The sequence below is a fragment of the Scardinius erythrophthalmus genome (genome assembly GCF_964197995.2).
Source record: "Scardinius erythrophthalmus genome assembly, chromosome: 23".
NCBI lineage: Eukaryota > Metazoa > Chordata > Actinopteri > Cypriniformes > Leuciscidae > Scardinius > Scardinius erythrophthalmus.
In genome coordinates this window covers 16,286,459-16,301,245 of record NC_138243.1, presented here as the reverse complement: position 1 = coordinate 16,301,245, position 14,787 = coordinate 16,286,459, and the positions used below count along the sequence as shown (strand labels likewise).

Below are 14,787 nucleotides of genomic sequence, written 5' to 3'. Positions count from 1 at the left end.
AAGATAAATGAACACATGAATGAAAAACCAAAGACAGAAAATGTTTTAAAAAAAGAAATATTATTATTACATAACGTTCCAAAATAAGTGCGGAAGACTTTATGTTTCCATAAGGGGAAAAGCAGATTGCTCCCACCAAGAGTGTCAGATGAATTTTCTAATTATTTTAGCATTAAAAGTTTTTTTCCTGAGTATAATCATAAGATTTCCTGTTTCTTTTCATATGTAATGCAAAATGACCTACATATTTTTATTGACAATCTAACCGCATTGAATGTGCTGGAAACACACACAGTATCAACATAACTGATACCACCAAGAAACTGCATCCTCTGCATGATCATTTCTGTAATTCCCTATTCATTAAAGGCTGTGGAAATCACTAAACATGTTACACACAGAAGAATGCAGTAACCTTAACCAACATTCATGAAAGACCCTATTGACAAACACAGTGGAAAGTGGGTGCCCACTTGTGTCCAGAGCGAGAGCTAATCAGTTATCAGTTCTGAGAGGGATCTGGGGGCCAACAGGAGCTGAGAGACAGCAAGGTTTGATAACATGTTGGCCTTGTGCGTCAGAACAGGTTGGGATAAAATCGCAGACCTTCTACTGAATCGTCTCGGCACAAGTGACCCATTTTTTCAGCTAATAACAACCTGTAAAAGAGAGCGATACATCAAAATACTGTGAAGACACTTGAGGGATGAATTATTGATGAAATAAGGAAAAGGATGTCTCCTGTACCTTTCTTTAGCAAGGAGAACTGACAGTCCCAGCAGCTTGGCAAACTCTTCAGCAGTGAGGGAGCCTTTATCAGACACCTGGGAAAATCAAAAGAGAAGCAAACCTCAATTAAACCAAATGGATTCCCAATAAAACCACCGCTTTGTGTTTTTAGATAATTGCAAAATCCTCATTATCACAATACACTGGCTGAAGAATTTTATTTATTTATTCACAGTAAAAAAATTTTTTTTTGATTTACACAAACATAAATTAAAGTCCAAATAATCTCAAATACAATAGCTACAATATAAATATTTTATGCTTTAAATAATTGTTTTTTGCATTACGGTAATGACCATTTTTTGGGGAAACGTTGAGAAGACATAATGAAAGCAAAAGATTTTAATGGTTACTTAATATTTTAAAGGCTTCATTTTCTTTGAGCAAAATCTAATTTCTGATTCTTATTTTAGTGCGAAATATGACCCAGTTATGATCTTGACAGGTTTCGTATATATACCAAATCTAATAGCTGATACAATGTGAATAGAGCAATAATTACCATCTCATGTCAAACGATCTTCAAATATGCTTTGTTTTTTAGAACATTCCTCTCCTTTACCGCATCTGTCTTGGACTCTTCAGAGATGGAAATATCTAATCTGACACGCCTCACGTTCCAGCTCTTTGGCCTAAAACACCGCCCCCAATCACATCTGCTAGCTGTGTCTTGTCCAAAAAACACTTTGAAGGTGGTTCATTTCATGCAATTTCTAGGAGAATGAAATGGGAAGCTTCTCTCACTCTCTGACCACGACCATTCAATTGAAGAGGAAGAAATTGGCTGTACAAGTTTGTGGTTATAGATCCGATCCAATTTCCACTCTAATAACCCGTAATTAAACATGACAAAGTTTCTGCATGATGTTTGAACCGCCACATAAGTGATTTCACAGATGGGGAAAATGATGGCATGACACTCACGTTATCTAGAGCTGAGGCAATCATTTCCTCTTCACTGTGGGACTGGAGTTGGACAACCATCACCCCGCTGTCAAATACTCGCAACCTGACAGGGAAAGACAAATGTGGTTTTTGTTGCTGGTTACTTAAGAACCCAACAAGACATTACTGCTTCATAATCTAATTGTATGCAACCTAACTGTGGTTTATGAGTCAAATGGTTGTTTTCTTTTGAAAGTTGGAAAATGCAGCCAACAGACAGAGGGCGGACATGGGTCCTGAAAACAGGAAGTCTGCCAGGAAGTGGCTGACCGATCTCACGCTGACCCGCCTCTGCTTACAAAGCCTGGCTCGTACAGACACATGCACATTCGTTCACGTTTACTTGTGCAAACACACATACAAATATAAATGCTCACACCCTTACCGTAGAGGAAGCTTCAGTGACTCAAACATCTTGCAGGCATTGACCAAGTCCTCCGGAGAGAGAAGCTGGGAAGAAATTTTTTTTGGGGGGGATCATTCATCTAGAATGCTTTTGAAATATTTATCTAAAAAAATAAATAACTTGTTACTATAGAACTACATAGATCTTTCTGCATATTTCACATGAGACATTTCAAATGAATGGAATGACTCAAAAATGTCATGTGGTGTAACCATCAAGTAAAAGGTCAAGAAGTACTTTAGATATGAGTGTACACATCTTAATCATTATTTTCAAAATGTTTTTCAAACATACGCTTACCACTTAAAGTTTAGGGTCAGTATAATTTTTTTTTAAAGAAATAAATACTTTTATTCAGCAAGGATGCACTATATTGATCAAAAGTCATAGTAAAGACATTTATTATGTTACAAAAGATGTGCATTTCAAATACATGCTGTTCTTCTGGACTTTCTAAAAAAAATATATAAAAAAATATATTAACAACTTTTATACAGGGTAATTTTTTTGTTAATATTTAGATTTTGGGGAGTCACAACACATGACATTTTAAACCCTGAACTAACCTTGCTGTGATAAAATTGTCAAATAATTGTCTAAGCTATTTTTTTCTGCATGTTGGTTGCAGCATATGAGCTTGATTTGGCAGATAAAACATTTTTAAAACATAAGCAGTTTTATTGAACTATAACTGTTTTATAATAATTTATTCCCAAGTTTTTTAATTAAAGCCACCAGAATAACCCTAATAAATAAATAGTAAATAAAATAATAATAATAATATATACTGTACTTAAAAAAGTCTCTCTCTCCCCCCATGGAAGTCTAAGATCCTGATGCCTATTAATAATTTAAACATTTAAATTACATTTTTGAGTGTGTTCTTATGTTAATAAAGTTAGCATACCCCAGAGATGAACCTGAGAGCTAGTTTTACAAAACGCAGTGATATAGTCATATACATGCAAACACATCATGCTCTGATTTCATGTGAGAGTTTGCTCTCTACTCTCCAGATGGCTGTTCCATCATCAGCTTCACTCTTAATGCTGCTGGAAGAAGATCAGGATCAGATCTGATTAACTCTATGAAAAGACACACTGATGCTTCTGTCTTGATTGTAGCGGTCCTGATTCATTTTACCTCCATCCCACGGGCTCTGTTCACCAGACAGTACACTTCAGTGAGGGCCATCATTCCTCCACGCTCCTACAGAGACAGATAATAAAGATCAGTAGAGGCTGAGGAAGACTAAGGAAGGAAGGATAAAATTCACATAATGACATACTGTAAGACAAAATGTACAGCCAGCTGATCATTACCACAAATTAAACCCCAACAAAATGATGATTTTGAGATAATGATGTTCATCATGATTAACTACTCACCAAATAAAATCAACAAACAGTATTAAATATTAAATAATATTAAATATTAAAACAATATTAAACTCAGTTGCAATTACTGTACTAAGAAGAATATAGATCTACACCTGTGTTTCATACACGCATCAAAAGTTTGGTGTCAGTAGGATTTTTTTTTTTTATGTTTTTGAAGTCTCTTATTCAAGGCTGCAGTAATATTTAAAATTATGGTTACAATGTGAAATAATTTATTTTAATTGAATCATTTTAAAATGTAATTTATTCCTGTAATGACAAAGCAGCCATTGTTCAAGTCTTCAGGGTCACATGATCTTTCAGAAATCATTCTAATATGCAGCTTTTATTCAGAATATGATAATTTTTCAGGATTCTTTGATAACTAGAAAGTTCAAAGGAACAAAGTTCTATGTAACATTAGGAATGTCATTTTTGATCAATTTAATGTATCCTTGCTGACTAAAACTCTTACTGACCTCAAACTGTTGAACAGTTGCGTATATGCAAATATATATATAGGGCTACTACACCTATACAGGGCTATGTAAAACTATTTGATAAGCATATTTCATAGAAATCATAGAGATGCATGTAAACACACACGGTTTATCACCTCCAGTGGGGCTTGCAGCATGTCTCCCAGCTGTTTGGCGAGCTGGATGTGGTACTGTGTGCCAGAGCCGTGTGTCTCTCTGGTCACCGGGTTGGCTATACCCATACTCAGCAAATAAGACTTGAAACGGATGGTCTGTCAGAAGGCACACAAAACAAACATGACTAATTTAATTGCAGCTCTACACTAAATATATAGCCTACTAACAACACTGCGAAATTCTAACAGCCAGTTTTAGCATGTGAACTTCAACATTTCTACAGAACAAAATGCATCTACTCATTTTGAGATGTGCCAAAGCTTTTCCCTCATCTGATTATGGACTTCTGTAATAACAGGTCATTTTCTGTCCAATAAATATTTATATGTGTCCATTTGGATGCAATCCTGCACTTAAGAAACATGCACCATATGCGCTCTGATTGGTGGGTCTCAATCCTGGCTGCTTTTCAGCTCGATTCTAAGTTCTATTTGTGTCACTGTCTCATTTCCCAGCCCTTGACATCCCTGTGCAAAGTGTATGTTGCGAGCCACCGGGATTTTCGAGCTCTGTGTGGATTACGCTGCCAATGTTTTCCAAGCTTTGGACTTATAGACACTCCACTGAGCCAGAGAAAATTACAAATATACATGCATGATCAAATGTAATATTTTATTCAAAAGAGAGGGATTGATATACACCCTATTAGAGGCATACCTGTGCATATAGAGGCTAAATAAAACTAAACAGATAGCTATAACAATACACATAGCAGCTGTTATCTACATGTAATCTACGAAAGCTTATTATCTTAGGCAGGATAAAAGCAGTAATAGACTTTGAGGAGGAAACAGCCTTATAAAAAGGCAACAGCCTCCACTTACAAGTTCATATGTGTATATACACTAGCAAATCAAAGGTTTGGGGTCAGCAAGATAAAAAAAGAATAATTTCTTTTATTACTTTCATTCAGCAAGAATGCTTAAATTGACCAAAAGTGACAGTAAAGACATTTATAACTTTACTAAATATTACTGTCAAATAAATTATGTTCTTTTGAACTTTCTATTTTTTAAAGAATCCTGAAAAATATTACAAATATTAAGCAGCATAACCGTTTTCAACATTGATAATAATAAGAAATGTTTCTTATGTACCAACTCAGCATATTAGAATTATTTCTGAAGGATCATGTGACACTGAAGACTGTTTTAATGATGCTGAAAATTCAGCTTTGCTATCACAAATATATTCAAATCTAGTACAGTTATTATAAATTGTAATACTATTTCACAGTATTAATGTTTTTACTGTATTTTTGATCAAATTAATGCAGCCTTGGTGAGCAAAAACATTTAACAAAACATAAAAAAAAGCTTACTGCCCCAAACTTTCAAATGGTATTGTATAAAACCCAGTATGTGATTATGGATTGGTTTATGTCAAATATCTCAGCCAATCACATTTGTTTTGCTCTTTTCCCCCCAGTGAAACACTGGTGTCCCTCAGGGTCTTTAAGCTCACCTCATCTTCAGTGATGTCACCCTGTTTGTCTTTGATTTTGTTGGCAATGGATCTGGAGAGCTCCACCATCTCTTTGGCCTACAGGGAAAGATAGTGAGTCGCTGAAACAAGACCGATAAACCTGACCATGGCTGTATTCTGCCTGACATCAGGCCGACCCACAGACCTACTGAGTGACTGACCTTTTCCATTAGTTTACTGAGATCTTCAAAGGCCTGAAAGAAGAGACAGATATTAGAATGGAAACGTGAAAAAGGTGATATCCAAAATACCTCTTTTTCAAGAGCCAAAATCACTAGGTGTGCCCACACCTAACAGGATATCCCACCGCTGTGCACTCTCTTTTTATCTTCCATTATAGCTGTGCCAGGAAGCTAATCAGAGCTATGAGGTCATCTAGCATTAAACACAGGGTGCCGTTTTCTTTCAACATCAGGGGCCCCTCAAAAGGGGGCCACGGCGCCCAATGCCTGATTGTGGCATTATTATTATCTCAAGCTAGTATCCCAGAGCTCTTTAGGTCTTTTTAGGACTACCTGTCAGTCTGTTTCTCTTTCTTACCTCAGAAATGTTTTTATCTGTTTCTTTTCTTTTCTCCTCCAACTTCCGTTCAATACCCACAATGCCCACTGCGCGTGTCCTTCCTGCCTACAGAACCACAGGAAAAAAGAAGAGAGAAAAATGAGCCTCAGTCTTTGTTAAGCACACCCATGCACAAACAATAACTACAAAAAAAAAAAATGCAAACAAATAACAAAGAAACAGGAAGGAAAGGGTTTTCCCAGGGGTCACTGCTTCAGGGCTATGGCGTGTTCCTTACGAGACACAGTCTATAATAAAATTAAATAAATAAACCAATCTTTATAATAAACCAATATATCTCAAATAAAACAACATGCCCTACCGTTCAAAAGTTTGGAGTTGGTTCATTTTTTATGTTGCAAAACATGCAATTATTTGATCAAAAATACAATAAAAACAGCAATATTGGAAAATATCATTACAATTTAAAAATAACTGCTTTATGTTTGAATATATTTAAAAATGTTATTTATTCCTGGGATGCAAAGCTGAATTTTCAGCATCATTACTCCAGTCTTCAGTGTCACATGAACCTTCAAAAATCATTTTAATATGCTGATTTGATGCTCGAGAAACATTTCTTATTATCAACATTGAAACCAGTTGGGCAGCTTAATATTTTTGGGGAAAACTGTGATAAATGTTTTTCAGGATTTGTTGATGACTAGAAAGTTCAAAAGAACAGCATTTTTTTTTTAAAATACAAATCTTTCAATTTAAAGGAACACTCCGACTTTTTGGGACTTTAGCTTATTCACAGTATCCCCCAGAGTTAGATAAGTCCATACATAACTTTTTCATTTCTGTGCGTTCTGTAAGTGTTATTTGACGCACCCACCGCTAGCCTAGCTTAGCACAAAGACTGGATGTAAATGGATAAGGTAGCATACTAATCCCAATAAGTGACAAAATAATGCAAACATTTTCCTATTTACATGTTGTGATCTGTATAGTCACAGCGTGTACAAATAACAAGGCTATATGAGACAGAGACCATTTTTAATCGTATAAATACTGGGAACTATATTCTCACTAGGCGTAGGAGCACAGCTACTTGGGCGGAGTGATTAGGGAGGAGCAGAGAGTTCGCTCAGAGTTGGAGTAATAGAGTCAGCAATTACTAGATAGTAAATTTATAGTTTACAATCATGGGTGTTCGCTGTATCTTGTCTTACAGCTTCCAAAGTTTGTAACTCCTCGTCTGTGTATTCTGGCTCAAAACTATATGGTTCTGGATCTTGGTTTGATACCCAGTAAAATTCCTCTGACAATTCCTCAAAGTCAGCCATGATCACGAGTCACGTTCGCTACTAGCTAGTTAGTCACGTTTGTTTTGTTTACAGAACCATCAACAGGGCGTCTCGTGTGCTGCGCTAATCACTCCGCCCAAGTAGCTGTGCTCCTACGCCTAGTGAGAATATAGTTCCCAGTATTTATACGATTAAAAATGGTCTCTGTCTCATAGGGCTGCACGATATGAGGAAAAGCTGCGATGTGCGATAACATTGTTTAATAGTGCGATGACGATATGACTTGCGATAAATATTCAAATCTGAATTTTTTTTAATAGACATTGTAAAATAGAATATACTGTTCCCATGTCTTAGTGCTTTAATAGGTTATTTGCGTGATAGGTCAAACGTTTATTACCTGCCTGGATTACTATTTAGCGCGAGTGAGTGGGCGAGGGACAGTGTGTGTGTGTGTGTGTGTGTGTGTGCGTGTGTGTGCGCGCGCGCGCGAGCGAGCGAGGGACAGTGTGTGTGTGTGTGCGTGTGTGTGTGCGAGTGAATGTTTGCGAGTGAATGTGTGCGTGTGACGGCACGCGATGACTGGTCGGAAAGCAACGTGTAGTCTGACATGTTTCTTGTCCATGACACGACAAGATTTTAGGAGTCAAAATCGAGTAATCTGACACCGTGACTATCGTAACAGACACAAAAATCTTGAAATCTGAACCAGGTGTTATTCATTGTGTCAGGCTGTCTGTTGCGATGTGTTCATCGCGCGAGTTCATATCGCGATGACGATGAAAATTCGATGTGTTCAGCCCTACATATAGCCATATATACATATAGTCTCATATAGCCTTGTTATTTGTACACGCTGTGACTATACAGATCACAACATGTAAATAGGAAAATGTTTGCATTATTTTGTCACTTATTAGGATTAGTATGCTACCTTATCCATTTACATCCAGTCTTTGTGCTAAGCTAGGCTAGCGGTGGGTGCGTCAAATAACACTTACAGAACGCACAGAAATGAAAAAGGTATGTATGGACTCATCTAACTCTGGGGGATACTGTGAATAAGCTAAAGTCCCAAAAAGTCGGAGTGTTCCTTTAAAGGGATTAGTTCACCCAAAAATCATTTAGTCACCCTCAAGTTGTTCCAAACCTGTATGATTTCCTTTCTTCTGCTGTACACAAAAGAATATATTTTAAAGAATGTTGGTAATTAAACACTTGCTGGTCACCATTGACTTCCATAGTATGTATAGTATGGAAGTTAATGGGGTCCGTCCATCAACCGTTTGGTTACAGACATTCTTCAAAATATCTTCTTTTGTGTTCAACAGAGGAAAGAAACTCATACAGGTTTGGAACAGATATTTCTGGGTGAACTATCCCTTTAATGCAAACTTGCTGAAAAAAAAGTATACATTTCTTTAAAAAAAATGTTTTTACTGAAACCAAACTTTGGAATGTTAGTGTATATGAACAGCATTGTCAGAAAATAGAAATATTAAATAAACAAAAAATAATAATAATTAAAATGACAAAAACACATAATTCCAAAAACTTGAACTAAAATGAGATACATATATATATATATATATATATATATATATAGTTATAAAAAGGATTTTAAGCTATCAACACATAAATATTTACAAAATAATACAGATCTTTAAATAAACACAAAAACAAAACAATAAATAGAAAAAAAAAACATGTACTGTATATTAAAACATTATGTATCATTCAAAGTCTCGGTCTGAGCTGACCTTGGGTCCTGTTACTGTGGGGATCGGCTGTGAGACGGGTGTATTCTCCCATCGCTTCTGAGTCATCTCTTCTGTTAGACGTCTGTAAAACTACACATCAAACACAGCACAAGTTACCTTATTTACACCTACCTAACACCTCATCTGCTCCGTTCCTGTCTAAGCGTCATGACTGCTTATGCTCCAAACTATATTAAGCCAGATTTAGTGGAGTAATTAGCTCCATGCATCATCTCAGTAGAAATATTTTGTGACATCACAGTTACTGACCTCAATCTGCCCATGTTCCTTGAAGGACAGCTTTATATAAGAGTACTTGCTCTGCTGGTAGGGGCCTGGCTCCTTATTTTCAGGGGATGGATAAAGGTGAATAACAATCTTGGCACTGCAGGGTTTGAAAGGCAACGATTTACTTTTAATACAGATTAATAAGCAGATTTACAGGGTGTATCTTCCACTATTATTACTGCATGTTCCATATGTCAGATGTGTGAATTGCATGCTGATGTTACAGTGCAGTCACCTCTTTCCGATGCCTGCTGCTTGCTCCTCAAAGAATATGACCTGTGACAAGGGTATGCATATACAGCATTCCTACAGAACAACATATTAGAGGAATCAAAAATGTAAGCAAACACACTGTGCTCTCAAAAGTTCTTCGTTTAAAGCAAAAGGACGAGAAGAAAAGATGAAGAATCAATTTAAGTGCAGAGAAAATATACTGAAGATGACATTACATGACTCTTCTGGTCTCTCCAGAGCAGGCGATGGGTACTGAGAAGAATGGCTCCAACATCAAGTTTAGCCTGTCAATGAGGAAAAGGGGAAATCTGTGAATTACCGAACATTAATATACACCATTTAAGTAAAGCATATCTTTATATTGTCTAATAGGTAACATTTTACAATAAGGTCGCATCTGTTAATGGTCCTGTGTTAAAACTAGCATGAACTTGTAAGAACTGATTTTCCTGCTAAAACAAAACTCACCCTGCAATAATGCCATAAAATGCCCCCTGGACAGCAGATAGCAAAGACAGAGCACAGAACCTTGTCCTGCCCAAACTTATCTCCTTGTCCCTTTGTTTGACTTCAACTCATCCCCCCTCTCCCTTCTCTTCTCCCTCCTCAAGTCACTGAAAGTTAAATTAAGAATGTCTATATATCGCATATCTTGTGAATGTGTTGTTTTTTCCTTTTCATGTTTGGTATCATTTTAAGGGTCTCAGTGCGATTGGTAAAATGGTCTTAATTTCATTGCAGTCATTGGTTTAATGAGAAAGATTGAGAACTTAGGAGAATCCTGTATCTCCTCTCTGGCTGATATCTCTTTTCAATATCTCAAGAAACCAGGTGCTACCCCCCTGGGGTACATGGATTGGCCCAAACAACTCTAAACAACATTTGTATAACCCCTGTTGTTCTGGTCTGGTATTTAAGGTGAGGGGACAGAGCAATCTTTGGGGAATCTTTTACCAGGATCATCCCCCACACAGTAATGCATGTCAGTATTTTCCTGTTGGAAAATCCTGACACATTACTGTGTGTCTTTGTCAGGAGAACATTGCTTACTTTTAGAGTCATCTTTGAGTAAATGATGTCATGTATTTTCTGAATTGGCTTTTAATCATTTACTTCTGTAATTGGCATGATACATTTTTACCTGACAAATAAATGTTACATCTTGATTTATTCTGAAGTATTCTGAAATCATTATTTTAATATATTAAGGAGGCTGGTGCTACCGCAAATCTTAGTTAAGGTAGGTCAAACTAAAGGCACATGTATGAACGGAGCAGTAGGCACGTCATCTGGAGATCTTTTGATTTCTGTCTATCACTGGTTTAGCAAGTTGTATGGAAATGGCTAAATTAAACTACACTCTCTAGCCCGAGTAAGCAGTAGGCGACCGACTTTAGAGGTATTAGCACACCCTACATCCTCTGACTAAAATCAGAATTAACAAGTTTGTGTCCGTGAGAAACACGAATTGGCCGACGTGATCTCTGTGCGGCATTGGGTCCATAATGAATTAATAACTGAAAGTATGGGATATTCAGAATATTCAAAGATCTAAATTAATTCATAATCAATATTTATGATTATTTTCTAATCAGAAATACGATCTAAATTTGATTAACATTTGAAATTGGAGTCAGATTACGCATAGAGCTCAAGTAATACTAAAACTAAGTTCCAATAAATTAAGTGAACTTCACTGGATCGCTGAAAAGACATACACGCTTTAAACCTTCGCCAGGCCGTTGGATTCCGTCTTTGGGCCAATGGATGGTCCTTACAAACTAAAAGTGAACAATATATTTTTTTACAACATTTAATAATCCTTGTCAATTTTAGTTAATAAAAGTGCAGTTCTTCATTGTTTATTCATTCATTAGTTCACAGTGCATTAACTAATGTTAACATAACTTTTAATTTTAAAAACGCAATAGTAAATGTTGAAATTAACATAAACTAAGGCTAACAAATGCCTTAGAAGCTGATGTAGTTAACTAATGTCAACATTCAACAAATGAAACCTTACTGTAAAGTGTTAGTCTTCTGTATTATACAATTTTTTATTCTAAAATTACATATTTGTTCTCCTTTTAACAGCTTTAATAAGCAACATGAAAACTACATGATCTGAAATATATTTGTGTTTATCTATAATCTTATGCATCATTGCCAAAACAGAATCTCCCACATGGATGTCATTTTATAACTTTCAGTTGAATCCACATGAACTATCTAAGCTTAGACTACCTTGTCTTCCCCGTCGTAAAGTCTCACTCCTCTTTGTTGGATTACTAACGTTTCGTTCATATCAAGGAGCCCATTTGTCCAAACAAATCTGTCCATTTTTATCAAAATAATAAAACAAAAGTGAAAAACAGAGCTAGAGCATATTAAACATACACATGAAGCTACAGCTGTTTACTTCCGCTTAGATGTCCGAGAATGCGCCTGTCTCAGAAATATGACAATCCATTCAGAAAGAAAGCCGCAAATTTGCACTTAATACGTGTTATATAAAGTCATACATATACAATTATTATTATATATGTATATATCCGTTTTCATATGGTGAGAATTGTATTCATACATAATTTGTTTGTTATTGTTTTCATTATTATCAATATTTTGACTAATCTAAAAACAACAACTGAGTTAATATATGGATAATAAAATATAAATAATTTACTAAATGCCATTTATTTCAAAATAAAATGTCAACTTCTTGAGCCGCATTTAGAAACAGACTCTTTCGTTTCGGGGTCCTGACAAAGAAAGTCGCAGACGAACTGCAGCCTTTAGCATCTCTGCTAAACCCCAACAAACACCGAAGCTATATCAAAATCAGCTAAATTAGCGCGTGAACTATGAACTTCAATCACTTCGGTGGATTTTTTAACTGTACAAGCATGATAAAAGACTTGCATGTCTGTGAAGAATGATGCATATGAAGAGTGTGTGGATTTAGCACTGGACTATTGTTGTTCCTCATGTCATTGATGCCAATCTGCACTTAAAGAGACCGTCAGCCTTCTGTTGGACTCGCTGAACCTGTCCGAAAAGATTCTGGATTCGCAAAAAAATATAAGATTATATGCAAAAAGTTGATGAATTCAAACAACAGTGCTGTGAATAATTAAAAGGGGTTACTGCATGAAGTTTCCCATCAGCAGGTGAATGAAGGCTTGTCATTGAGATGCTGTAAGAGGGATTGATCAATACAGTGATCAGAGAAGATGGACAAGAAATCCTTTGATATCGTTTTGGACGAAATCAGAAAGGTAACGTTATCGTTTATATTTACAAAATAATATGGGTTATCTGTTAAGGAAGGAGGGAGTGGTGATCAGTTGGAGTGATTATTATTATTATTATTAATATTGAATAAGCAACAGTATAGCATTAAAATTGTCATATTTTCCTTTGTTCTGAAGTGCGTTTTGACAGATCAACGAATCAAAGCTATAGAACAGGTTCATGGGTATTTCTCCAGTGAACAGGTATGTTGACATTTTAACTCCAGGGAACAGTAATTGCAGTATTTTACATCTGCTTACCTGTCAAACTTCCTTCCTCAGGTGATTGACATTTTGAAATACTTCTCCTGGGCAGAGCCTCAGATAAAGGCTGTCAAAGCCTTGCAACATGTAAGAATTCTGCTTCTTTATTTCTTTATCCATAATCTTGTGACACAATTTAACCACATAACATGTTTTATTTCCTGCAGAAAATGGTTGCAATTCCAACAACAAAGGTTGCAAACATCCTTAATTCTTTCACATTCTCAAAGGACAGAATAATTGTACTGGAACTCATAGCTCTGTAAGTTACACTGTACAGAAATGCTTATACGCATTAGCAATTATCCAAACAATTCAAAATTAATCAAGCATTGCAATATGTAATGTATTTTTTATAGGAATATTTCTGATGCCCAAAACTACCGTCCTGTGGAGGATGCGTTTCGTATTCACCTCTCTGAGAAGAAACGTGCAAGAAGAATCCTAGAGCAGGTAAAACGTACTCGTTCAAGTGGATTTACAAAGTCTAGATTGTATTGAATGAATGAGGATTTTAATCCAGGCCATGTCTGTAATTTGTTCAGGTGTGTAAAGTGGGATGTAAAGCTCCAGTGGCGATGATTTCATCCTGTGGGATGATCCCAGGGAACCCTTATCCCAAAGGCAAACCCAGTCAGGTCACAGGAACATTCCCTGTGAGTTCCTTTACTTAATAAATGTATTTAAATGCATATCTTTTAATTTAACTATTAAAAATCAATTATGGCTTTTATCGAAACTTTCAAGGGAATTTCTGCCAAAAAGGATGGAGAGGATACAACCCTGGATGGAAAGGGAATTGCTGCGCGCATACTCGGACCAAGCAAACCGGTATGTTTTACTGGCTAGGTGTTACTGCCCAAACAAATGTATTCTTTGAAAGCTTTTGATGCTTCATTAATGGCAAAGAATCATGTTTTCTTGGATAATGGATAGGTCTCTTTGATGTCATATCTTTATTGGCCCTTTTATTGCATATATTTCTATTTTTCCAACAGTCACCATCCACATACAATCCACACAGACCTGTGCCATATCCTATCCCACCATGTCGTCCACACGCCACCATTGCTCCAAGTAAGACCCTTTTTCTTCAGATTAGAAAAGAATGATTAAGAATAAATTGTCTGGGAAATGATCTGCCTAATGGACAAAAGAAATATGGAGTAGACAGACCATGTAAATGCCAGCAGAGTTTCTGTGTACAATGTGGATGCAGAATGTTCTTACCCTCTTCTCTGGATGCTGCTCAGGTGCGTACAACAACGCAGGTCTGGTGTCAGTAGGTGGGGTCATCACTGCCACTGTGCCACCCCCACCCTACCGAGCCGCTCTCAATTCGGCAGGTACAATATGCAGTTGCTGTTGCTAGCACTGTGTGCTGCCTTTAACAGCTGCAACGGCAATGTAGACGCTACCTCACTATGGCATGCTCTAAATCTGCCTGCAGCACCTATAGCATGCAATATGTTCATGCTTA

General features: G+C 36.5%; 2 protein-coding genes across 3 annotated transcripts in view; one reads left to right on the top strand and one right to left on the bottom strand.

Moving 5' to 3' along the window:
* Positions 1 to 41: 41 nt before the first annotated feature.
* vps36 (vacuolar protein sorting 36 homolog) lies at positions 42 to 12,740 on the bottom strand. 2 transcript variants are annotated; one of them, XM_081355220.1, is made up of 15 exons: positions 12,673 to 12,740; positions 11,998 to 12,085; positions 9,969 to 10,037; positions 9,755 to 9,825; positions 9,502 to 9,616; positions 9,232 to 9,321; positions 6,201 to 6,287; positions 5,822 to 5,854; positions 5,640 to 5,717; positions 4,136 to 4,270; positions 3,284 to 3,349; positions 2,120 to 2,184; positions 1,714 to 1,798; positions 748 to 824; positions 42 to 659 (listed from the first exon to the last, which is right to left on the bottom strand). In XM_081355220.1, the coding sequence occupies exons 2-15, from the start codon at positions 12,055 to 12,057 to the stop codon at positions 578 to 580; spliced, it is 1,113 nt and encodes a 370-aa protein (XP_081211346.1). In that variant the 5' UTR covers positions 12,058 to 12,085; positions 12,673 to 12,740; the 3' UTR covers positions 42 to 577. The 2 variants fall into 2 exon arrangements, with proteins under 2 accessions (XP_081211346.1, XP_081211345.1); XM_081355219.1 differs by lacking the exon at positions 12,673 to 12,740 and having other exon boundaries at positions 11,998 to 12,196.
* Positions 12,741 to 12,903: 163 nt separating this feature from the next.
* Positions 12,904 to 14,787, top strand: part of proser1 (proline and serine rich 1) — a 5,881-nt gene continuing 3,997 nt past the window's right edge. Inside the window, exons 1-9 of the mRNA XM_081355218.1 lie at positions 12,904 to 13,028; positions 13,182 to 13,247; positions 13,326 to 13,394; positions 13,475 to 13,569; positions 13,667 to 13,760; positions 13,853 to 13,963; positions 14,055 to 14,138; positions 14,306 to 14,384; positions 14,561 to 14,653. Of these exons, the coding sequence (XP_081211344.1) occupies positions 12,984 to 13,028; positions 13,182 to 13,247; positions 13,326 to 13,394; positions 13,475 to 13,569; positions 13,667 to 13,760; positions 13,853 to 13,963; positions 14,055 to 14,138; positions 14,306 to 14,384; positions 14,561 to 14,653 (736 nt within the window). The 5' untranslated portion in view covers positions 12,904 to 12,983. The remainder of the gene's footprint in view (positions 13,029 to 13,181; positions 13,248 to 13,325; positions 13,395 to 13,474; positions 13,570 to 13,666; positions 13,761 to 13,852; positions 13,964 to 14,054; positions 14,139 to 14,305; positions 14,385 to 14,560; positions 14,654 to 14,787) is intronic.

What these genes read in the sequence shown, in the direction of transcription:
- vps36 (XM_081355219.1), bottom strand. Translation starts at nt 12,093, where the DNA reads ATGGACAGATTTGTTTGGACAAATGGGCTCCTTGATATGAACGAAACG. An exon ending in AGGAACATGGGCAGATTGAG is followed by an intron (nt 9,322 to 9,501) that starts GTCAGTAACTGT and finishes TTTGATGTGTAG; the next exon opens with TTTTACAGACGTCTAACAGA. An exon ending in TTGCCTCAGCTCTAGATAAC is followed by an intron (nt 825 to 1,713) that starts GTGAGTGTCATG and finishes TGATTTTCCCAG; the next exon opens with GTGTCTGATAAAGGCTCCCT.